General features: G+C 39.0%; 1 protein-coding gene across 2 annotated transcripts in view; it reads right to left on the reverse strand.

Annotated features, from left to right (window-relative positions):
• lsp1a (lymphocyte specific protein 1 a) overlaps positions 1–25064 on the reverse strand; it is a 58361-nt gene that overhangs the window by 20685 nt on the left and 12612 nt on the right. Inside the window, exons 2-6 of one of the 2 annotated variants that reach the window (XM_073831430.1) lie at positions 24056–24202; positions 15197–15569; positions 14966–15105; positions 5898–6156; positions 5672–5812 (exon numbers count right to left, since the gene is read on the reverse strand). In XM_073831430.1, coding sequence (XP_073687531.1) covers positions 5672–5812; positions 5898–6156; positions 14966–15105; positions 15197–15569; positions 24056–24202 — 1060 coding nt within the window. Of the gene's footprint in view, positions 1–5671; positions 5813–5897; positions 6160–14965; positions 15106–15196; positions 15570–24055; positions 24203–25064 lie in introns of both variants that reach the window. The other variant, XM_073831429.1, reaches the window with a different exon arrangement.

The raw sequence follows: 25064 nt of genomic DNA on the forward strand, positions 1-25064 counted from the left end.
CAGTATTTCTCACAGTAAGTGTTATGGTGGACGCCCAAATCTACCATCATTTAAAAAATAATAGTGTTTTTGTGTGCGGTTTGTTGTCTTTTCTATATGCGGTTTGTTGTCAATCTGAAAATTTGCTTCAATGTTTTCGGAGATGTGGGCTCCAGGTTGCCAGTGGCTGTTCCGTGCTCATAGCCTTACCTTGGCCAGATCTTCTGAAATTTGCCACTGGCTCTGATGTCTCTACAGTGGTTAAACATGAGATATAATTTGTTTAATTCTAACGGGTCTTTGGTCTTATTAATCTATTATTTGTTCCAGAGCAAATAGTTTGGGCTGTGGGCAAAATCTCATCACGTTATATTTTATGTAACTTCAATGCTGTATATCAGAGCGCTGCCTTTGTACTTTTTAACCGAATTGGCTAGAAACTTTTATCATGGTTGTTGTTGTTTGTTAAATATTATTATTTAATAAATAAGATTTTAAATTGTAAGACGCAGCCAACAAATTCACTGAGCAGCGCTGTCATAGAAAAATTACCCTTAACAGATGAAAGGATAGTATGACAAAGATAACGCTTTCTTCGGTGGACATTAAAACTAATGTTTTATTGTGAATATGAGATTGAGCTGAAGAATGAATGCTGTATCAGATGCAGGTAATCACACTCACTCAGTCCATCTCTATCTCTTATAATACTATACATAATACAGTGAGCTTTTAAAACAGTAATACAATAAGCTTTAAATAAAGCAATTCAGCGTTCCTTCGTTACTAGTTCTAAAGTGACGTTTTGGAATTAGTAACGGATGCTTGGGCTCAGCTGTTTAACTGTCAAACTGAGATTCGAATCCGTGGCGGAAGGAAGTAGTTTCGCACATAAGAAGGTTTCTAAAGACACTCAGACACTCCATTTTTTAAAGACACTCATGTAAAAAAATAAATAAATTATATATATATATATATATATATATATATATTATTTTTATTTTTATTTTTTAATTATGAGATCCATCTCATAATTTTAAAAAAAATCTATAAAAAAATGTAAAAGTATCAGAGCAATAGACAACTTTTATGATATTTTTTGGTCTTTTTTTTGTCATTTTAGGAGGAAGGTGGTCATTCCAAACTCAATATATCGACAAGACGTGAGTAAAAAATCTAAAAAATATCCATTCTTTTGCCTTAGGACAAAAAAAGTAATCCATGTTTTGAACAACAAAACAGAGTTAACAGAATTAATAGTAATTTTTGCAAAAACTAAAAACTTTCTAGATTCTTCTCTAGATTATCTTTAGATTCTTCAGAAGGTTCTATAGGGTCAGCATGTCATTTTGATCAATTTTGCTGAATGAAGAATGAGGCAGAATGGATGAGTGCAGGTGTAAATATGACATCCTTGAGGATTTGTAATAATTAGAGAAATCCATACTGTAGTTCTGTTCGAGTATTTTCTCACTTCCTAGGACTAACCAAGTACATGTTAACAGGCTCCTGTTTCAGGCTCACAAAAGGATCCCTTGTGTTGCCGTTGGGCCCGCTGGCTTTTTAACCTCTGCTCACTGAGAATGTACTTTCAACTGTCAATCACTGCTGTTTCTTGCGTAAATACACAGACAAGCACTGGAAAACTCAGATTCCCCAAAACACAGACTGCGAATTTCCACCTAATACGTAACATTTTAAATGTTACGGCAAAAGTACCATGCACTTTTGTTGTTTGGCGAAATTTTGCGTGCGATCCACAGTAAATAGGAATCTGTGCGATTGAGAGTCTGTTAAAGGGCAAAAAAAAGTTACCAATGTTGCTAATTTGACCAGCTATTTCAAAAGAAATATGTGTCGATTATGTCTTGGTTTTCAAAAAAGGTTGTATTGAGCCACTATCAGTCGTATAGTCGATTTTATATTTTGAGTAGATAAAATACTATATCATAGCAGGAATTGACACAATAACAAAACCACCTAAACTTATACTAGTATAATAAACTCAATAGCAGGGCTAGGGCTTGATTTGCAGTGTGCACTCTTGAGAGGAATTGCACAACTCGAGAAGAAACACCTCCTGTTGTTTGTAAGTTTAGGTTGTGTACATCTGCTTTGTCCTCAAGAACATTCAGGTTCAAGATGTTCAGATATGGTCACTTCAGACCATTTAATACAGGAAGATGGTGTTTTATTACTTGTTTTTTCTTTGTACAGGGGTCCAGGTTTTGTGCTCCTCACACTATGTTCTCAATCTTTGTGGGTTGATCTTGGATACCAGTGGATAAAAGTCAGTCGTGCTATAAATTCCAGCTTTGCTAGGCTTGTGACCTACAGTTTGTGTTTAGACTGAGTCACCGATGGTCTGAGTACTTTTACTTTATTTATGCTGGTAAGATTTGACTAGAGACAAATCCCCTTTGAGTCTGCAGAACTTTTGCCCATGCAAACCTCAATCCATTAAAGCTGTGTAGTTGCCAGGGCATCGCTAAACAGTTGTTAAGATGTTTTGGTTGGTTTCTTGCTGGTTGCCTATTCCACAAGTGTCTCCAATACTCTGGTCTCTGGCCTAATGCTACAATTAGGGGTTTGATTGTTTGTTGTTGTGGCTTAAACACCACTGGTTATTAATCTACCATTATGGTGTTACCATTTTTGATATGTTTTTAGGAAATTTAAGCCTGTCCATTAAAGGGTTAGTTCACTTTCAGAATAAAAATTTCCTGATACATCCAAGATGTTCATGTCTTTCTTTCTTCAGTCAAAAAGAAATGAAGGTTTTTGAGGAAAACATTCCAGGATTTTTCTCCATATAGTGGATTTCAATGGGGATCAATGGGTTGAAGGTCCAAGTTTCAATGCAGCTTCAAAGGGCTCTACACAATCCCAGCCAAGGAATAAGGGTCTTATCTAGCGAAACGATTGCTCATTTTCTAAAAAAATAAAAATAAATAAATTGCTTAATTTAACCACAAATGCTCAAAAGTCATATGTGACGTATGTGGAAGTACCAACCCAGTGTTTACAAAATGAATTTGCAAAAAGTCAAACGCCCTTTACAAAAAAAGGTAAAACTACGTCAGACGACTTTGAAGTTTGAGGAGAAAATGAGATGGAGTTTTCCCTACCCTACCTCTTTGAACCAGAGTACAAAGACAAAGAACTAACCGCACATGGCCTTTCCAAGCTGATTACATAATGCGTGATTACATGGACATGTGTTGCAGAGATAGTGCAAGACAAGCATTTGTAGTTAAAAAGTATATACATTTTTATTTCTCCCCATTAAAGTCCACTATATGGAGAAAAATCCTGGAATCTTTTCCTCAAAAACCTTCGTCAAAACATCTTGGATGACATGGGAGTGAGTAAATTATCAGGAAATTCTATTTATGTGTACTAATCTTTTAATGAATGTGTCTATGCAAATGCTCAGTAATCACAGAATGTCGTGTTTTTCCATTAATTGAAGAGGTTTATCTAATCAGCTCTGTCCGAAACTGAAGAAATCACTCAACGAAATGGAGAAATGTCGAGATGTCGAGAAATGGAAAAATGAGTCAGAGTTAATTTTTACAAGATAATAAGTGCTTATGTAAAACCACAGCTGTTTTTACACACTGTAAAGCAAGTGCTGCAATTAAACAAATTACACTCATCAAGCACTTTTGGTAGTTAAACTAAATAAATAAAAACATGCCCTAAACATAAATTAAACCAATTAAAAAAGAACATTCCAAGTTGCAAAGTGAGGTTCTAATGACATGCTACCTAATTACCATCTTGTATTTCTGCGTTTTTACAAAATTACAGATCATAATTATTTTATGTTATTCTCAAAAACATGTTAATTTGTTCTGAACCTGCAATATTCCTGCAATCCTTATGTGAAGACCAATATGCGAAGATGCATGCATGTTACTTGACTAAAAAATTGTGTTCAACCACTTATACACTGCAAACATGTGGGTATGTTCACAGCACAACAAGCACAAGCAACTTACAAAATAAAATGGAGCTTGTGTTCTGAAAAAAAAGAAGAAGATTATTTGTCATAATTCTGAGAAATGCTCATTTGTGAGCGATGGCACTACAACATTTCTAGGTTGTACAAAAAAGTCCCCTTTTAAAAAAAAAAAAAAAAAAGTTAAAATAAAAGTTTCCAGATGTTTCACAGTGATGCAATAGAAGATCCATTTTGGTTGCCCGAATAACCTTCCTGTTAACAGTTCTTAGAAGAACGTTTCTCGTGCACTCTTAAAAATAGAGGTACCTTATTGGCATTGATGGTACCATGAAGAAAGTTTAACATCTATGGAACCTTTAAATGTTGGAAAGTGGAAAGGGTTCTTTAGAGTTTTAAAATGTTCTTTGCACTGAGAAAAAATGGTCCTTTAAAGAACTGTTCACTGAAAGGTTCTTTGGGAAACCAAAATGGTTTGTCTGTGCCATCATTTTTAAAACCCCCTTTTGGAACCTTCATTATTAAGATTTAAAAAATTTGAATCTTTTGTGGAATGGAAAGGTTCCATGGATGTTGGATTCCAAAGGTTCCATAGATTCCAAAAAAGAACCTTTATTTTTAAGAGTGTATCATGGAATTACCATTTTCTTGTGGAACCTTGAAGAACCAAGAACCATATGAACAAATATGGTTATCATTCAGCATCATGGTGTTTGTTAAAGTTCCATGGCAATACCATCCAAAAGCATCTACTAACTATATTATGAGATTAAGGTTGAGAATATTTATGCAGATATATACAGTGCCTTGCAAAAGTATTCATACGCCTTCATTTTTTTTCACATTTTGTTTTGTTGCAGCATTATGTTAAACTGCTTAGTTTTTCCCCACATCAATTTACACTCCATACACCATAATAATGACAAAGCAAAAACCAGATTTGCAAATTTTACAAATTTATTAAAAATAAAACACTGAAATAAGTACATTGCATAAGTATTCATACCCTTAACTCAGTACATAGTTGAAGCACCTTTACAGCCTCAAGTCTTTTTGGGTATGATGTGACAAGCTTTGCACATCTGCATTTGGCAATTATCTGCCATTCTTTGCCTCACCTTTTCACCTCTCAAGCTCTGTCAGCTTGGATGGGGGCTTGCAGACATTTTCTAGAGTCCTAGTTGTTCCAGTCGTCTTCCATTATGGATAATGCTTCTGTGAACCTTCAATGCAGCAGATTTTTTTCTGAACTCTTCCTTAGATCATTGCCTTAACGTAAGTCTGTCTCTGAGCTCTACAGGCAGTTATCTTGACCTCAGGAATTGCTTTTTGCTCTGATATGCATTTTCAGCTGTTAGACCTTTTCTGAGAGGTGTGTGCCTTTCTAAATCATACTCATTCAAATGAATTTGCCACCGTTTAACTCCACTTGAAGTGTAGTAACATCTAGAAGCAATATGAATGCTCCTGAGCTAAATTTCGAGCGTCCCAGAAATGGGTATGAATACTTATGCAATGGGATCTTTTCAGTTTTTTTATTTTTAATAAATTCGCACAAATGTTAAAAACCTATTTTTTGCTTTGCCATTATGGAGTAGGGAGTGTAGATTGATGTGGGGGGAAAAAGTAATTTAAAGTAGTTTAACATAAGGCAGCAACATAACAAAATATGAAAAAAAATGAAGGGGTATGAATAATTTCGCAAGACACTGTAGTATGTATAGTTACCTTGAAAGTTGGACTTATGGGGTTTAGCGTGTTAAATGGATCATCGCCATCTGTGGAAGTGATGTTGAGATTCTTCATTCTCTTCTCTGCTGCTTCCATCCTCCTCCTCTCAATGTCTTCCTTCATCTGTCTCTTGTCCTCCTGTAATTATTAATACAATTGACCTCAAACAATGTTCCACGACTGTTACAGTTTAACATTCCCATAACCGAATCAACTCAGCCACCTCTTTTCTGGCTAGTTTCTCCTGTTCTTCTTCCTCTCTTCTTCGCTCCTCCTCTTCACGAGTTTTGCGTCGCTCTTCTCTCTTCTTCTTTAGTTCCTCCAGCTCCAGCTCAGCTTCGGCCTGACGCTGCCGTAGCTGCTCCATCTCCTGGTTCTCTTTTTCCTGATGGCTACGTCTGATCTTCTCCAGCTTCAGCTCGGTCTCCAAACCAGCGTGCATGTCCTTCTTAGTGTCAAAGGTCTGATCTACATCTACAGTTCTGCTGGAGAAGAGTGGAGAATAGGAAAATGGGGTTAGTCTCAGATGGCATGTCGGTTTCTATTTCTATGAAACAATCAGTAATTATTACTGTTGGACTATTGGATTTTTCCTGAGATTATTATTTTTCCACACAGTCTATTATGAATACACGTCAGATTAACTTTAATAGGACATAAAAACTAAAACAATTTGTGGTTGGTCAGTTTACTTGTTAGTCAGACTTTCTGTCGAAGTGGACAGTTCTTGGCCAGAATAAGCAGTAAAATGGGCCAGATCTTATGGTATTAGTTAAAGGTCTGGATATATGAGACTAGATATTCACTAGCTCCCTTAACAGCCTTTTTCTAAACTTTCTGGCACAACTTTTTTGGCAGCAACTGTCACGACCACACACAAAGGGAGAAGGTGAGTATCTTTCAAGGTATTTATTAACAAACGTGCACAGTACAACACACGTGCAATCGGGTGAAATAAGGTCTCTGTGGTCAAATCTTCAAACAAACACAACAGGTGAGTTCAAGTTCATAAGGATCATAGCGTTAGCAATAGTCACTTCCCTTTAACACGATTAACGTGTATCACAGGAGAACATCAGAGCAATCCACGAGGAGCACAGGAGAACATCGGAAGAATCCACGAGGAGCACAGGAGAGACAACAGGAGGGAGAGAAGATCCACAGAGAAGCATCCATGCAACTTCGATACCAGCCGATGAGTGAGTGGCAGAGGTAGGTATATAAAGGGTGTGGTGATTGCTGGTGCAGGTGACGGTGATTAGTATTCTGGTGATGGTTCACGGGTGTGCTGTGGTGGTGATTGGCTGGTTGGTGGAGGATCGTGGTGATTGGGGCTGAGGGAACGTGCAGAGGGTGTGACATCACCCCCTCCTCCACGGGTGACTCCTGGCACCCAAGAACGGCGACGGGGACGACCACGACCTCTGGGAGCTGGGCGTTCGGGATGTTGGCGGTGGAATTCCTCGAGGAGAGTCGGGTCCAGGATGTCGTCACGGGGTATCCACGATCTCTCCTCGGGTCCGAACCCCTCCCAGTCCACTAGGTACTGGAGCTGGCCGTTCCGCCGCCGGGAGTCTAGGATTTCTTGGACTTGGTAGATGTTATCTCCAAGGATCTCTGGCGGGTCGGGAGGAGGAGGTGACTCCGACTCTGTGGAGGAAGGGAACAGGGGTTCAGTGTGGCGCTTGAGTAGGGAAACGTGAAACGAGGGGGCGATTCTGTAATGTGGAGGTAGGTTTAGACGGTAGGTGACAGGGTTGATCTGTGAGTGCACGGTGAAGGGCCCTATGTAGCGGGGACTCAGCTTCCTACTGGGCAGCCGGAGGCGTATGTCTCGAGTGGACAACCATACCTGGTCCCCGGGGAGGTAAACTGGGTTGGGTAACCTACGGCGGTTGGCATGTTCCGTATGCCTCCGTACTGCCCGCTGGAGATGGACGTGCGCTGAGTCCCACACCCTCTCGCTCTCTCGGAACCAGTGATCTACCGCGGGCACCTCGGAGGACTCTCCAGTCCATGGAAACAGAGCTGGTTGATAACCTAGAATGCATTGGAATGGGGTTAGACCAGTTGAGGTTTGACGGAGGGAATTTTGCGCATACTCAGCCCACGGTAGATACTGGCTCCAGGTGTTTTGATGTTGGGAACAGTACGTCCGAAGGTAGCGGGAGATTTCCTGTATTTTCCGTTCGGTCTGCCCGTTCGTTTGAGGGTGATATCCGGATGACAGGCTGACTGTGGTACCCAGAAGTTGGAAGAAGGCCCGCCAGACCCTGGAAATGAATTGGGGTCCCCGATCGGACACGATGTCTTCTGGGAGTCCGAAGTTCCGGAATACATTGTGGAATAGTGCCTCTGCGGTTTCTAGTGCTGTGGGGAGACCTTTGAGAGGTATTAATTTGCAAGCTTTCGAGAATCGATCGACTACCACTAAAATTGTGGTGTAACCCTGAGAGGGGGGCAGGTCTGTGGCGAAGTCAATGCCCAAGTGTGTCCAGGGTCGGCGGGGAATAGGTAACGGTTGTAATTTACCTTCGGGTAAGCGGCGTGGGGTTGTGTTGACGGCGCAGACCGAACATCCTTGGACGTACCGTTCCACTTCCCTGCTCATGTTGGGCCACCAATATTTCTGCTGGAGGAGCGAGAGGGTTCGCCTGCTGCCAGGATGTCCTGAGCCGGGGGACGTGTGCGTACTATCCAGCAGAAGGGGTCTGAGACGGCTTGGGACATAGACACGACCCGGGGGAAGCTCCGGTGGTGCAGGTTCCTCGAAGGTGGCGGCCCGTATATCTTCATCCAGCTGCCATAGTATGGGTGCGAGAAAGACAGATGGGGGTAGAATTGGATCAGGATCGTCAGAGGTAGGTTCAGGTGAGTGCATACGTGATAGGGCGTCTGCTTTGGTGTTTTTGTGGCCGGGTTGGTAAGTAATGTGGAAATTGAATCGGGCAAAGAATAATGACCAGCGAGCTTGGCGGGCATTTAGTCTCTTGGCGTTCTGAATGTACTGGAGGTTCTTGTGGTCGGTTATTACGGTGAAGGGGAACTGGGCTCCTTCCAACCAGTGCCGCCACTCTTCGAGGGCGAGCTTTATGGCCAGCAGTTCGCGGTCTCCAATTCCATAATTCTGCTCAGCTGGGGTGAGTTTTTTGGAATAGTACGCACACGGATGGAGGGATCGGGGTTCATCAGACCACTGGGACAGCACGGCTCCTACGCCCACGTCCGCCGCATCTACCTCCACCACGAAGGGCCTTGAAGGGTCGGGGTGCTTGAGGATGGGAGCGGTGGTGAACATTAGCTTTAGACGGTCGAAGGCTTGCTGAGCCTCTGGAGTCCACTGTAGTACCCGGCGACCTCCCTTTAAGAGGGAAGTGAGTGGAGCCGATAGGAGGCTATAGTTCTTTATAAAGCGTCGGTAGAAGTTAGCGAAGCCTAAGAAACGCTGAAGCTCCTTCACCGTCCTGGGCTCCGCCCACTTGGCCACTGCGTCCACCTTGCCGGCTTCCATGTGAACTCCCTCCGCAGTGATCACGTATCCGAGAAAGGAGATGGTGGGCTGATGGAATTCACATTTTTCTAATTTTAGATAGAGTTGGTACTCACGGAGGCGTTGGAGAACCTGACGGACGTGGTCTTGATGTTCTTTTAGGTTACGTGAGTAAATGAGGATATCGTCAATGTAGATGATTACGAATCGATGGAGGTAGTCGCGGAAGATTTCGTTCATGAAATTCTGAAATACGGAAGGACTGTTAGCCAGGCCATAGGGCATCACCTGATATTCATAGTGACCGGTGGGGGTGATGAAGGCGGTCTTCCACTCATCTCCTTCTCGGATACGGATCAGGTTGTATGCACTGCGGAGGTCGAGTTTGGTGAAGACACGGGCTTCCCGTAGTTCCTCCAAGGCAGCTGGCACTAGAGGAAGTGGATAGGCGAATTTCACCGTGGCGTCGTTGAGCACCCGGTAGTCAATGCAAGGTCTGAGCCCACCATCCTTCTTGGGGACGAAGAAGAAACTGGATGCTGCTGGGGACGTGGAAGGTCTGATGAACCCCTGTTGGAGAGCCTCCTGGATGTAATTCTCCATGGCTTCCTGCTCAGGACGTGAGAGGGGGTAGATCTTCCCGTGGGGTAGTTTGGCGCCTGGCAGCAGGTCGATACTACAGTCCCAGGGCCGGTGCGGTGGTAGTTGTGTGGCCCGTTCCTTGCTGAAGACATCGGTGAAAGACTGATAGACGGGGGGAATGGCGGTGGCGGATTGAGTGGCAGGGCTCTCTATGGTGGTGGCGTGCAGAGGGATAGGACGGTATGGAGACTCTGTATCTGACGAGGAAGGATGGTAGCCGTGGTCCTCACACGTTGCGCCCCACTCCAGGACCTCTCCTGTGCTCCAATCTATGCGGGGTTGGTGCTTAATGAGCCATGGTCTGCCCAGGATGACATCCACGTTGGCTCGCGGGAGTACTAGGAGGGTCAGATGTTCCCGGTGGTTGTGTTGGGAGACGAGGGTCACTTTTCTGGTCCGGCGAGATATCTTACCATCGCCCAATGGTGAGTTTTGGATTGTGGTAATTTGGTAGGTGACCTCATTTTGAACGGTGGGAATTCGATGTTTAGCAATGAAGTGTGATGAAACAAAATTGCCAGCCGCTCCGGAATCCACGAGCACATAGATGGGGAGAGTGCGAGAGTTTACTATTAGTTCAGCGGTAATATGGGGTAAGAGAGACATGGCCGGAGTAATAGATACGGTACTCACCATTGGACGAGGCGGGCGGACTGGACAGGCACTGATGAAGTGAGAGGCTTCTCCACAATATAGGCATAGACGATTATTAATTCGTCGTTTCCTCTCCGCGGGATCCAGGCGATAGGAGTCAGTAATCATAGGCTCTTCCGCATCTCGTTGGGGTGACGATGTTCGGAGTGGAGGGAAGCTGGGTACAGACTTTGTAGAAGGACACGCTGAGAGATGTTGAGAAATGCCTACTGCCTTCTTAATAAAGGTTTCCAGCGGTACGTCGTCATCGTAAATGACCATATGCTTACGGATCTGGGGTTTAAGCCCCTTACGGTAGGCTGCTAGGAGAGCGACTTGGTTCCAACCACTGGTGGCCGCTAGAGAGCGGAAGCGCAGGGTGTAATCATGAATATTGGACGTACCTTGATTCAGAGTAATCAGTTCGTCGTGCACGGAAAGGGGAGTGAGAGCAGCTCCAAACACGTCCTTGAAGTGGGCAACGAAAGCATTATAGGAGATTAATGCATCGCTCCGTGAATTCCAGAGTGCATCCGCCCATTGAAGTGCCTGCCCAGTGAGGAGGGAAATCATAAAATATATTTTAGAACTTTCGTTTGGAAACTGGTGTGCGTTGGCTTCGATATAGAGGGAACATTGCAGGAGGAAACCATTGCAACCACCCGGGTCTCCGGAATAGTTCATGGGGCGAGAGAGGGGCGTGTTGGAAATCGTCGTTGGAGCAGCCGGTAGAGATTGACGAAGGACGTTTACCATATCCGAAAAGGAGTCGGGGGTATCTTCTGTGATAGCGGCGCTCGCCTCCATGAGTGACGTGGTGTGTTATTACTTTTGGGCTGGTATCCTGTCACGACCACACACAAAGGGAGAAGGTGAGTATCTTTCAAGGTATTTATTAACAAACGTGCACAGTACAACACACGTGCAATCGGGTGAAATAAGGTCTCTGTGGTCAAATCTTCAAACAAACACAACAGGTGAGTTCAAGTTCATAAGGATCATAGCGTTAGCAATAGTCACTTCCCTTTAACACGATTAACGTGTATCACAGGAGAACATCAGAGCAATCCACGAGGAGCACAGGAGAACATCGGAAGAATCCACGAGGAGCACAGGAGAGACAACAGGAGGGAGAGAAGATCCACAGAGAAGCATCCATGCAACTTCGATACCAGCCGATGAGTGAGTGGCAGAGGTAGGTATATAAAGGGTGTGGTGATTGCTGGTGCAGGTGACGGTGATTAGTATTCTGGTGATGGTTCACGGGTGTGCTGTGGTGGTGATTGGCTGGTTGGTGGAGGATCGTGGTGATTGGGGCTGAGGGAACGTGCAGAGGGTGTGACAGCAACAATATTAGGTCATGTTTATAACACATGACCTAAGCCTCTAAAATTACCAAGACCAAATTCTACTTTTTTCTTCTTCTTTTTTCCCCCTAAAGACAACTTAAAATGTTAGTCAAGCTAAATCATTGCTTAATCAAAAATATAATAACTGTCAACAAAACAATTATTTTGTCAATACATACATTTCCCCTTTTTTTGACTATTTAACAAGATGTATTTAAAAAAAAAAATAGTCAATAAGAATATATAAAAACGTTTATTTATTTACACTTTATTTATTTAACTTTTATTCAGCAATGATGCATTTTATTGACAAAAAGTGGCAGTAAAGTATAGAAGCCCATTTCCGCCACTGAATAAAAAATAAAAAGGTAATTGCGACTTTTTATCTCACCATTCTGACTTTTTTATTGTGTTTTTATATCGTAATTCTGACATTTTTCTCAGAATTGTCCGATATAAATTTGCAGTCGCATGTCTTAAAGTCAAAATTGCGAGACAAACGTGCAAATTCTGAGAAATAATGTCACAATTCTGAGAAATAAAGTCAGAATTGCAAGATATAAACTCACAAATCTGACTTTTTTTTTTCTCAGAATTGATATAAACTTGCAAAAGCAAGTTATAAAAATATAAGCTCATAATTCTGAGAAGTTAGGACAGAATTATGTGATATAAACACAGTTGTGAGTTATAAAGTCAGAATTGTGAGATATAAACACAATTCTGAGAAATTAAGTCAGAATTATGTGATATAAACTCACAATTGTGAGTTATAATGTTAGAATTATGTGATATAAACTCACAGTTACATGTTATAAGAATTGCAAGACAAACTTGCAATTCTGAGAAACAAACGTGCAATTCTAAAAAATGAAGTCACAATTCTAAGAAATAAAGTCAGAATTGCGAGATATAAACTCACAAATCTGACTTTTTCCTCAGAATTACATGATATAAACTCGCAATTGCTTTTTTCTCAGAATTGTGACTATATCTCGCAATTGTGACTATTTTCTCAGAACGGCAATTCTGACTTTATAACACACAATTGTGAGTTTGTATCTTACAATTCTGAGAAAAATCTCAGAATTTTGTAAAAAAAAAAAAAATTTGTGAGACGAGAAAAAAGTGACTTAATTTCTTTATATCACGCAATTCTGACTTAACTCACAATTCCGAATTTATATTTAACAATTTTGAGAGAAAAAAATCACAATCAGAATTGTAAAAGTCAAAATTGTGAGATAGAAACTCACAAATCTGACTTTTTTCTCAGAATTGATATAAACTCACAAATGCAAGTTATAAAGTCAGAATTGTAAGATACAAGCTCACAATTCTGAGAAATTAAGTCAGAATTGCGTGCTATAAACTCGCAATTTTGAGTCTTAAAGTCAAAATTGCAAGACAAACTTGCAATTCTGAGAAATAAAGACACAATTCTGAGAAATAAACTCACAAATCTGACCTTTTTCTCAGAATTGCATGATATAAACTTGCAATTGCAACTTTTTTCTCCGAATTGTGACTATATCTCGCAACTAGGACTTTTTTCTCCGAATTGCAAGTTTATATCTAGCAATTCTGACTTTATAACACGCAATTGCGAGAAAAATGTCAGGATTTAGTTTAAAAAAAAGTCTGAATTGCAAGACATAAACTCGCATTTGTGACTTAATTTCTCAGAATTGCGTTTATATTACACAATTCTGACTTCACTCACAATTGCGAGTTTATATCCAACAATTTAGAGAAAAAAAATCACAGTCAGAATTGTGAAAGTCAGAATTGTGAGCTAGAAACTCACAAATCTGACTTTTTTCTCAGAATTGCATGATATAAACTCGCAATTGCAACTTTTTTCTCAGAATTGTGACTATATCTTGCAATTGTGACTATTTTCTCAGAACGGCAATTCTGACTTTATAACACACAATTGTGAGTTTGTATCTTACAATTCTGAGAAAAATGTCAGAATTTTGTAAAAAAAAAAAAAAAAATTGTGAGACGAGAAAAAAGTGACTTAATTTCTTTATATCACGCAATTCTGACTTAACTCACAATTCCGAATTTATATTTAACAATTTTGAGAGAAAAAAATCACAGTCAGAATTGTAAAAGTCAAAATTGTGAGACAGAAACTCACAAATCTGACTTTTTTCTCAGAATTGATATAAACTCACAAATGCAAGTTATAAAGTCAGAATTGTATGATACAAGCTCACAATTCTGAGAAATTAAGTCAGAATTGCAAGATATAAACTCACAAATCTGACCTTTTTCTCAGAATTGCATGATATAAACTTGCAATTGCTACTTTTTTCTCAGAATTGTGACTATATCTCGCAACTAGGACTTTTTTCTCCGAATTGCAAGTTTATATCTAGCAATTCTGACTTTATAACACGCAATTGCGAGAAAAATGTCAGAATTTAGTTTTAAAAAAAAGTCTGAATTGCAAGACATAAACTCGCATTTGTGACTTAATTTCTCAGAATTGCGTTTATATTACACAATTCTGACTTCACTCACAATTGTGAGTTTATATCCAACAATTTAGAGAAAAAAAATCACAGTCAGAATTGTGAAAGTCAGAATTGTGAGCTAGAAACTCACAAATCTGACTTTTTTCTCAGAATTGCATGATTTAAACTCGCAGTCGCGAGTTATAAAGTCAAAATTGCGAGACAAAACTTGCAATTCTGAGAAATAAAGTCACAATTCTGAGAAATATAAACTCACAAATCTGACTTGGTACTCAGAAGTCTGAGAAATAAAGTCAGAATTAAGATATAAACACGCAATTGTGAGTTATAAAGTCAGAATTGTGAGATATAAACTGGCAATTCTGAGAAATAAAGTCACAGTTCTGAGAAATAAAGTCAGAAATTACAACATATTTAATACTCATATTCTAAGTTCATATCTTACAATTCTGAGAAAAAGTGTGAGATATAAACTCGTAATTGCGAGAGATATCTCAAGAAAAAAAAGTGACTTAATTTCTCAGAACTCGAGTTTATATTACACAATTCGGACTTGATAACACACAATTGCGAGTTTATATCTAACAAATCTGAGAAGTAAGGTCGCAATAACTTTTTTATTTTTTATTCAATGGCTTCACAAGATTTACCCAAAAACCTTAGAGTGAGAAAGTGTTTAAAAACAACTTACCTGGGTGATCTTTTGGTTTTGACCAGATGTGATGTCATTTCCTCTGCAGCTGCCACGCCATTGCCGTTAGGCGTTCTTTCTTGCTGTAGGAAGACTTTGGACGTGTACGACACCTTCACCTCCTTCTTCTCCTCTTTCACCTGTGAGTGACGGCATTGATTTAGACATAATAACATACGTGAAATGATGTACTGTACTTCTGATATTATACTGTACTAATTCTCATGCCACCTTGTTCTCCATCTGTGGTTTGATTTCCTGTTGTCTTTTACAGTCTCTCATGTCGTCACGCCATTCCTCTGGTTTTGGACTGCTCACCCTCTCACTGATCTCCATACGTCTCTCAGCACTCCTCCTCGTCTCTGGCCTCTTCTCTTCATCCTCCCTGTCCTGTATTTGCTGGTACTGTATGGAAGTCTTGAAGCTGCTTTTCTCACTTTGTCTAGATCTCTCTTTGTCTTTCTCCTCTTGCTGTAACTCTTCTCCACTGCCGTTCTCTTCCATTTTGGACCGTGTTCTCCGTTCCAGCTTCTGGGACCAGTCGCTGAAACCTTCATCCTCATCCACAGCAATAGGACTGCTAGGTTTGAATTCACTTTCATAGCTGAAAAACAACAACAACAACAACAACAACAACACACTTATAAGTAAATATGATCTTATATGAGCCATGGCTTAGCAGTTAGAGCATGAGCTGTGGTGCTCAAGTGGGAAATTAAGAATTGAAGCTTGCCAGAACTTTACCACAATTAAAAGGATCATACAAAATGCATGTTATTTTTTTATTTAGTACTGACCTGAATAAGATATTTCACATAAAAGATGTTTACATATAGTCCACAAGAGAAAATAATAGTTAAATTTATAAAAATGATCCTGTTCAAAAGTTTACATACACTTGATTCTTAATACTGAGCTGTTACCTGAATGATCCACAGCTGTTTTTTTGGTTAGTGATAGTTGTTTATGAGTCCCTTGTTTGTCCTGAACAGTTAAACTGCCCCCTGTTCTTCAGAAAAATCCTTCAGGCCCCACAAATTCCTTAGTTTTTCAGCATTTTTGTGTATTTGAACCCTTTCCAACAATTACTGTGTGATTTTGAGATCCATCTTTTCACACTGAGGACAACTGAGAGACCCATATGCAACTATTACGGAAGTTTCAAATGCTCACTTATGTTTGAGAAGAAAAAACTATGCATTAAGAGCCAAGGGCAAATTTTTTGAATTTGAAGGTCAGGGTAAATTTATCTTATTTTGTCTTCTGGGGAACATGTAAGTATCTTCAGTAGCTTTTAAAGGGCGGTACAAAAAAAAAAAAAAAAAAACGACAAATCTTCATTCTGTTCAGAAGTTTTGCATCATTTTTCCTTCTAAAACATCAGTGAGTGTTTGAACCTTCTGTAATAGTTGCATATGAGGCCCTAGGTTGTCCTCAAAATCTCAAAATCATCCAGTCATTGTTGGAAAATGTTCAAATACACAAAAATACTGAAAAACCAAAGAAATTGTGGGACCTGAAAGACTTTTCTGAAGAACAGCAGGCAGTTTAACTGTTCAGGACAAACCAGGGACTCATGAACAACTATCACTAACTAAAAAAACACATCTGTGGATCATTCAGGTAACAACTCAGTATTAAGAATCAAGTGTATGTAAACTTTTGAACAGAGTAATTTTTATAAATTCAACTATTATTTTCTCTTGTGGACTATATGTAAACATCTTTTATGTAAAATATCTTATTCAGGTCAATACTAAATAAAAAAAAAACATGCATTTTGTATGATCCCTCTTATTTTGGTTAAATAATTTAAAATAACTTTTGACTTCAACTGTACATGTCAGTTTTTGCCTTTATAAATCCCAATCTGTTCGTCACTTTTAACATAGGCTGAAATCCATGGAATTTAGGATCAAATGAGGCCCCTGACTTCTCTTTAAATATGATTCAGACTCCATTACTTTGGAGTGAGACATTGCACGTTTTTAGAGGAATGAGAGGCAGACCTATATAATCACATTCATGGGGAATCTGGCAAGTTAAGAGTCAGTCAGGCATGAACGGCTCCAGTCAGTGAAAGCAGCATATGGGCCCACACACCTGTGATGGTGGTACTTTGACGAGAGAAACTATGCGCTGAAGTCACTGTGCCAGCTTATTAACACGAGAGGCCGACTTCAAACGCGCTTCTCGCAAAACAGATGTGAGCAGAGGTGCTTGTGACGATCTGACAGGTGCTAGTTTGTTGTTGTTTTCTTTCGTTTGCCAGGGGCAACCAGAGGATTTTGATGAAATGCCACTGAGGTTGCATAATGCTCTTTCACATAATTTGTAAGGTAAATCATTTCTAAACCTACGCAAACACAGGAGAATAGAGGGTTTGCACTAACGTTGCACCATGGAAAAAACACGTAGAAGCTGCTAAATCATCTCGAGAAAGACTTAGTAAGCAGGAAAGAGCGCAATATTTTGACAAACTAAAGTTAGTAGGTGGTTAAGATTCGTATAAGCAGGATTATTAAGATATTGGCCTAGTATTTCAGCTACCTGACTGGAAATGATAAGAACAAACACGAATGTTGTCAAGATTCTTGCCCTGGAAATCCTGGTTCAGTTTGGCCAACCACAGTTTTTTCCACTCTTCTCCTTGATTTGTTATAACTTTTGGCAGTCTATAGTACTCCAAAAAATTTTCCCGGTCTGACCGATTAGTACAGCCCAAAACATGACAATAATTGACCATTTTCAGCAGGAATAATCAGCTACATTTGCGAGTTTCATTCGGATCAGTGGCACTGTTTACGTTCAGTGCCACCAATATGGCCGATTGATGACGTGTTGTGAAAGCACTCTATACATCATTATCTTTCTTAATATGCTACTTATTCGTTGTGTTTTCAAAATAAAAGCTCAAACCCTCAATGTGAGTTTAAAACATTCTGATGTTGAATTGAATGTTGTTTAGTCAATATTAAACAAGGATTAGATCATGCAGTGAAGTGTAAAAACAATCGCCCTCTGCAGGCCTTTGATATAATGTGTCACATAAATATTTGTTTTGCGAATTTTCGGGCATGGGAAAAATCCAGTCAGTTCAATAAGAATCTACGCAATTAGTAATTTGCCCACACAGATTTCGCGAAGGGCTAAAGTTTGTCATGTTGGTTCACCAGGTTGACTAATAGAAAGCAGATTGGTTTGAACGTGACACAAAGTTATTGTACAGATATTTATATACTGGACACAATTTAGGAATTAGTATTGTTGTTTTTGTAAATTTTGGCCACAATTTACTAGTTGTTCCCTCATTTCAGTTGTGGCCACAAAATATAATTTGTTGCAGTGACTTAATAACTATTTCCCTCATTTTAGGAAATCATGGCCACATTGTACAAAATTTGTTGGGAATGAGGGAACAAATGAGTACAACATGGCCACAATTTAACTAAAACGAGCAAATTAACTTAATTAAAGATGTGGGAAAGAACAACATATTTTTTATATGTCATTACAAAGGCTTCGTACTATTGACAGTATTGGGAAAAATATTCAGTGTAATAGGTTAGGAAGGAAATGTAATAGGTTACAGATTACAAGTTACCATATTATGTAATAAATTAACTGTTTCAAATGTTTTATTAATGTAACTGATTACATTTAATTGCTTTTTGATTACTTTTCCAAAATTTCTAACAAATGTTTTTAACTGTTAATCGTTTTGAAACATTTAAACCTTGCAGGGTTAACCTTACAGTATGATTTGGCACTCATTACTGTCAGACTTCTCAAAATCGTTCATCCCTTGAATTAAGATTATAAAAAAAAAATGTAAAATGTAAGACTTTAGCTCCTTACTTCAAAATCGTTCTATAAAACAGATTTAAAATCATAACAAGATATAGTTTAATGGCTATGATACTGTTTTGGATATCAAATCTTTGCATAGCTAAGACAGGAAACACTGGCATCGAAAAATGCTTTGAAAAAAAAAACAGTTAATCTTAAAAAAAAATATGCGTGTGAAAATATTCAGATGCAAACAATCTGATCTCATGACGAAAACATACTTGTGGGAATTTAATTTTTTGCAAAACACGAAACACAAACTGTCATGTAAACGAAAATATGGTACGTTTTATGTGATGTTGGTTTTGTATGTGTCACTGTAGTTCTGACTTGAAATGTCACTATAAATGTAACATTTTAAAACAACGTACCATCTGCACTACACCTACCCGATAGTATTAACAAAAGCGAATGTAATGTAAAAACGCAATTGCAAGCATGCTGTTTCAGCTTGTTTTTCGATCTCTAATCTTTCAGCTCTTTCATGGTGAGTTTTTTTTATTTTGTAATTAAATTAAATTGAATTACTCTCCAACTAAGTTACTCTCCAACACTGCCTATTTTTTCAGTGAAAATTTGCCTAAAATTTGCTAATATGTATTTTTTATGTATCGGTTTCAGGGTTGCCAGGTCTGTGTAACAAAACTATTGGGACGGGACAGGACAGGACAGGACAGGACGGGGTGGGGTGGGGATGACTAAAAACACAAACAAAACAAACAAAAAAACACAGCAATAGTTTAAAATTTGCCAAATTCCATGGCAAAACTGAGAACTTGGCAACACTGCTTGGATTACTAATTCTTAAATATCATTACATTTATGGGAAGTCGCACCAAATGACATTTTACACCCTGAACTAATCTTGCCTTGTCATGAAAGGTCAAATTGTCTGATATTTTAAGAAACTTATTTAAGTGGAGACACTGCAGGCAAAAACACTGTTTTTTCATGCACCTATCAAGTTTGAGATTTTGGACTTTCTGGGATTTCATAAAGTGTGGGAAGAAAACATCCAAAAAACACTGTTAAGTCTTTACTTTATAGCACTTTATCAATAGATTTTAATTACAATGCATAATTTTAAGGCTTTAAAGGTTTTCTCAAAAAATTTGCTCCTTCACTGAGGCATAAATCTCCACTTCAGTAGCGCTTACACACACCAAACTTTACATTTTTATTCCTGTCTATGTCCTGAAGGTTTTTACAGAGGGATTTGTTCATATATAAGTTGCTTGATTTTACATAACATTTTATTCCCCAAATCATGATAAAAAAATATAGTGTTTCCTGTCTAAGTTTTTTATGAGATAATGAGATACCCCAAATTCCCTCTGTAAAAACCTTTGACTCTAATATGTGACCCTGGACCACAAAACCAGTCATAAGGTTAAATTTTACAAAACTGAGATGTATACATCATATAAAGCTCAATAAATAAGCTTTCTATTTATATATGGTTTGTTAGGATAGGACAATATTTGGCCGAGATACAACTATTTGAAAATCTGGAATCTGAGGGTGCAAAAAATCAAAATACTGAGAAAATCACCTTTAAAGTTGTCCAAATTAAGTTCTTAACAATGCATATTACTAATCAAAAATTACATTTTAATATGTTTACAGTAGGGATTTTACAAAAAATCTTCATGGAACATGAACTTTACTTAATTTCCTAATGATTTTTGGCATAAAAGAAAAATCAATAATTTTGACCCATACAATGTATTTTTGGCTATTGCTACAAACATACCCCAGCGACTTAAGACTGGTTTTGTGGTCCAGGGTCACATATGTCAAAAAAATTAAACAAGAATTTCGAAACTGACTTCATCCAGTGTTTAGATTTTTGTACTAGAAATGTATGCAAATTAGTGCATATTTCATTAAATAATGCCTCATTTGAATATTTAAACCTAACATTTTAGAAAACTTGTAATACAAAAAAAATGTTTGCAATTATCAATGTAATCAATTATCTGGGTAAGTAAGGTGATAACTATTAGTTAGTTTGTTTTTTGACCTATTCACCTGCAATCTCACCTTAAATAAACATTACCTCATCACAGACCCATATACACTACTTGAATGGACGCTAACTATTGTTACAAGTGTAAATTAGTGTAAGGGATTGTTCAAGGAGTTCACGAAAGGTTTAAACACACACACCTGCACTCAAGTTCAAAACACCGATAAAAGAAACCGTTTTTACTGACACCCTCATTGAGAAGCCTTGAATTAAAATCTATTTCATCTGCCCGGGAGCTGCCGGAAAGGAATGCAAAGCACATTCCACAAGATTATTAAACAGATTTTTAAGCAAAGCATAACGACTGGACATCAACAATCAGTCGATATAATTCAATGGCCCAGTTGAAAATCTCAGTGCTTACTATACCCAAGCTTATTGTATGAAACTAGTTTGAAAACTCCTGCAATTGCAGGCTTTTCTAAAAACCTCTTTCTGTGTTAAACCGATCTAAAAATCTTGAAAATGATTCATGTGTTTCTAAGCCAAGAGTGAGCCTTTAAATCTTCCCTGATCGAGGATAATTACAAAGTGGCCCTAGATGACCTATTTCTGCTTCAAACAGGTCGACTCAGAGAGCTGTGTTTAACTTCACACATATAAAATATGTGGGATGTGATGTTTCTCTGATTAAAAGCAAAGCGCTGTGGTGTGGGATATGACATAAACCCTGCTCCAGAGGCATGCTTGCTCAAAATTCTTCAGAGATTAGGTAATGATGAGAGAACAGCTGTGCCACTGTACATATGCACGTGGATGTTTAGCTGAGAGAAAAGGAGAGAGAAAGAAAACTAAACTGACCTTTTGCTAAGCCCAACATTGAAACCATAATCCTGACACTTAAAGAAATGTAACGGGATCAATGACATGATATGAATCATTAGGTTTTTTTCATCCAGATCTCTAAATGGGTTCAATACATTACAAATCCAATTTATACATACAATTATCAAGTATTTATATATTTTAGTATGTTTTTTTTTTGTTTAATTTTAAAATATAGCTGCAAGCAGCAATTACCAGGATTCATGTGCTTTAATGCATATAAGCACATATGAAAAAAAGACATTATTTGGCAAGCCTGTAACCACCTAAACTGATGATCTATAAAAGCATTTTTGGCAAATTCAGGTAATATACCATAGAAATATTGTTTTTTAATGTTTATGACTGTTTGCATACTTGTTTAGAATCACCTGTCGCATATGCTTACCATGTTTCGTGAAGTTTTGAGTGTTTTTTTTTTTTTTTTTTAACATCTTCCCAATCTGATTGACAGCAGTGGTTCTGGAGGCAAAGTTGTCCGGAGTTAAGAGTTGTATCGTATTATATGAATATCACGCAAAAAACCACGCAACATACAACCGTTCACAATGATTTCTTTAAAATTTGGGCCCACTTGTCACATAGGCCCACCAAGTTGTCTAATAGGTGCTCAAATTTCATTGGCCAGTGGCAGCCATGTTTTTTGAGATACGCAAATGTCCTTGTAGACACTTGTGGCACTTCGGACCAAGACCGTGCACGTGTTGATAGGACAAATGGTTGTGTGGTTATAGCTATTTTTATGTTTTTTCCCTCTTGTAGTGCCACCAAATGGCCAGACTCCGTGATTTTTTGCCTGTGACCTCAGATTGATTAAGTGTTCTAAGTTTGGCTGAGATATCTCATTCTGTTTAGGAGTTATAGGCATTTTTAATTTTGGCCCTGCCCCTTTTGAACGTTTGGTGTCCCTTTGCGACAGTGAGTTGATTTTTTTTTTTTTTTTTTGATAATTATTGATATTCACTTTCCAGAGAATCTTTCTGCACTGGTTTGGTTCCGATCAGGCAAAAAACATAGGATGGGTTTGCAAAAGTAGTTTTTTTTTTTTAAATGCGAAATACCTGAAAATTCCGAATCTGAGGCGTGGGTTTTGGCACGAGCCAAGGATTCCAACAACATGACACTTAAGCCTGAGACTCACGGTTTAGGAGTTATGAGCCATTTTGTGCTTTTGTTTATTGTAGCACCCCCGTCAGGCCGATTGAGGTAAGCCTTGGTCACGTTGTCGGCGGTTTGAGTACTACTATCCCTTCAAGTTTGAAGTCTCTACGAAGTTTGGTCTGTTCTCTGTTGAGTGAATATCAATAATTGGCAAAAAAGATGAACTTTCAACTCTTCGTCGCAAAGGGACGCCAGAACGTTTGAAAGGGGCAGGGCCACCTTTACTAAAATGGCTATAACTTTTAAACGGAATATCTCCGCCAAACTCACAACGTATATATGTAAGAGCTGAAGCTGAGGTCACATGAAAAAAAGTCGCAGAGCTTGGCCACATGGTGGCACAAAAAAATTTTAATAAAAAAAAAATGGCCATAACTACGCAGCCGTTTGTCCTATCAATGTGAAAATTGGTTCGCACGCTCTTGGTCCAAAGTGCCACAAGTGTCTATAAGGACAGTTGCGTATCTCAAAAAACATAGCCGCCACTGGCCGTTGAAATTTGAACACCTATTACACAAGATTAACGGAGGCCGACTGGAACAAAACTTGGTGGGCCTGTTTGACTCATGGCCCTAAAGGTCTGTGAGAAATTTGAAAGAAAATGGCCAATGGGGGGCGATACTGCATTTTTTCAAGGGCGTAAACGATTGTATATTGCACGTGTTTTTCACACATATGCACAATATTGTATCATATGTTAGCGACTTTGCCTCTAGAACCACTGCTGTCAATCTTGGAAAAAACACTGTAGTGCAATTCTCTGGACTCTCTAGGTCCATAATTATCAAAAAAATGTCGAAATGTATCCTATGGGAAGCTATAATGGAGTCGTTTAGAAAAGGGGCCTGTCCATATATACTGTACCCAAAAGCCTATAAAGCCTAAACGAAAACTCAAAACTTCACAAAACCTGGTGAGCACATGCGAAAGGTGATTCTAAACAAGCATGCAATTTTTTAGAGAGATCGGACCACAGCTGCCACTATAACAGTCATAAACATTAAAAAACAGCATATTCCATATTTTTTTTATTTGACCCCAACACTAAATTAACTGGGGTTAGTTGCTTAGATGTTCTCCTTCTGTCGCAGTGAAAAAGCTGCAATGAGAACCAGACATGTTGCAAGTGTGTATTTCCATATTTCAGATGGAAATCTGCCAGGCAACAAAACAAGCCTAACAAAAACCAGGTGAAGTGCGAAGAATACTATGGCGTTCACACTTACAGGCCAGTCTCAGGAGGGTTCACACTGTCCTGAGGGGAACCAGCAGATCCAGACAGGCTTTGTTGACTGCGGAAGGCCTCCCGGGCCCGACGTCGCCTTTCTCTCTCGATCTCCTCAGCATCTTCCATACTTCTCTGAGCCGTCACTCTGCAGGGAGAGAAGCAAGAACAAGTCCATTGTTACACCAGAAGATAGTCATTTTTCTTTCTTGACCCATGTGAGAGTCGTGGTCAAATGATGAATGAGCCCAAGCCCAGAAGAGTCCCGTTGACTGTGATACATGGACCTTTTTCAAGAAATCTCTAACAATAGTTTGTTTACTCCCTTACTTGAGATTCAGAGCCAGTGGAACATCTGCTCTGGCATTCGACACCACCAGTCCTTGAGTGACAGAGAAGACCCTGCAAACTCACACTCAAGATGATGAAGCACCTCTGTGTTTATCTAGCTTATCTAGGCCACAAAAGAAGATATTTTGAAAATACTCAGTAGTTTTTTTGTCCATACAATGGAAGACAATGTCATCCAGTGGAGGTGGGACCTCCATCGTTGGTTGAATGTTGGATGGACCTCAGCATTCTCCAAAATATCTACTCTCAAGAACTTCCCACAGGTTTGGAAGGACATGAGGGTGAGTAAATTATTTTAGGGACTCTGGATTCTTGTTCAATTAATGGTGAACACAGGTCATCAATGACCCTCAGAAGAATTTCAGGACAGGTCAGAGGTTTCTACGATGACTTTACAGCTGGCCATAAAAGCATGTTGACAGATCAGTACTCATTCATCAACATTAAAAGAAGTTCCAGTTAGAAACAAAAAGTTTTTTCAGACTGATGCCGTAGGTGAACCCTTTTAGACTTATTTTTAAGTTCTTTATAAATAATAGTGGTAAAACCAACATGTTGAGAAGAAAGAACCTATAATGTAACACACTTGCTAAAGACGCAGATAGCAACTCAAGAACCCTACAAACTCTTTAATGAAATTATTGGGCAAAGAACCATCT

This window comes from Garra rufa, chromosome 25 (genome assembly GCF_049309525.1).
Source record: "Garra rufa chromosome 25, GarRuf1.0, whole genome shotgun sequence".
Classification (NCBI taxonomy): Eukaryota; Metazoa; Chordata; class Actinopteri; order Cypriniformes; family Cyprinidae; genus Garra; species Garra rufa.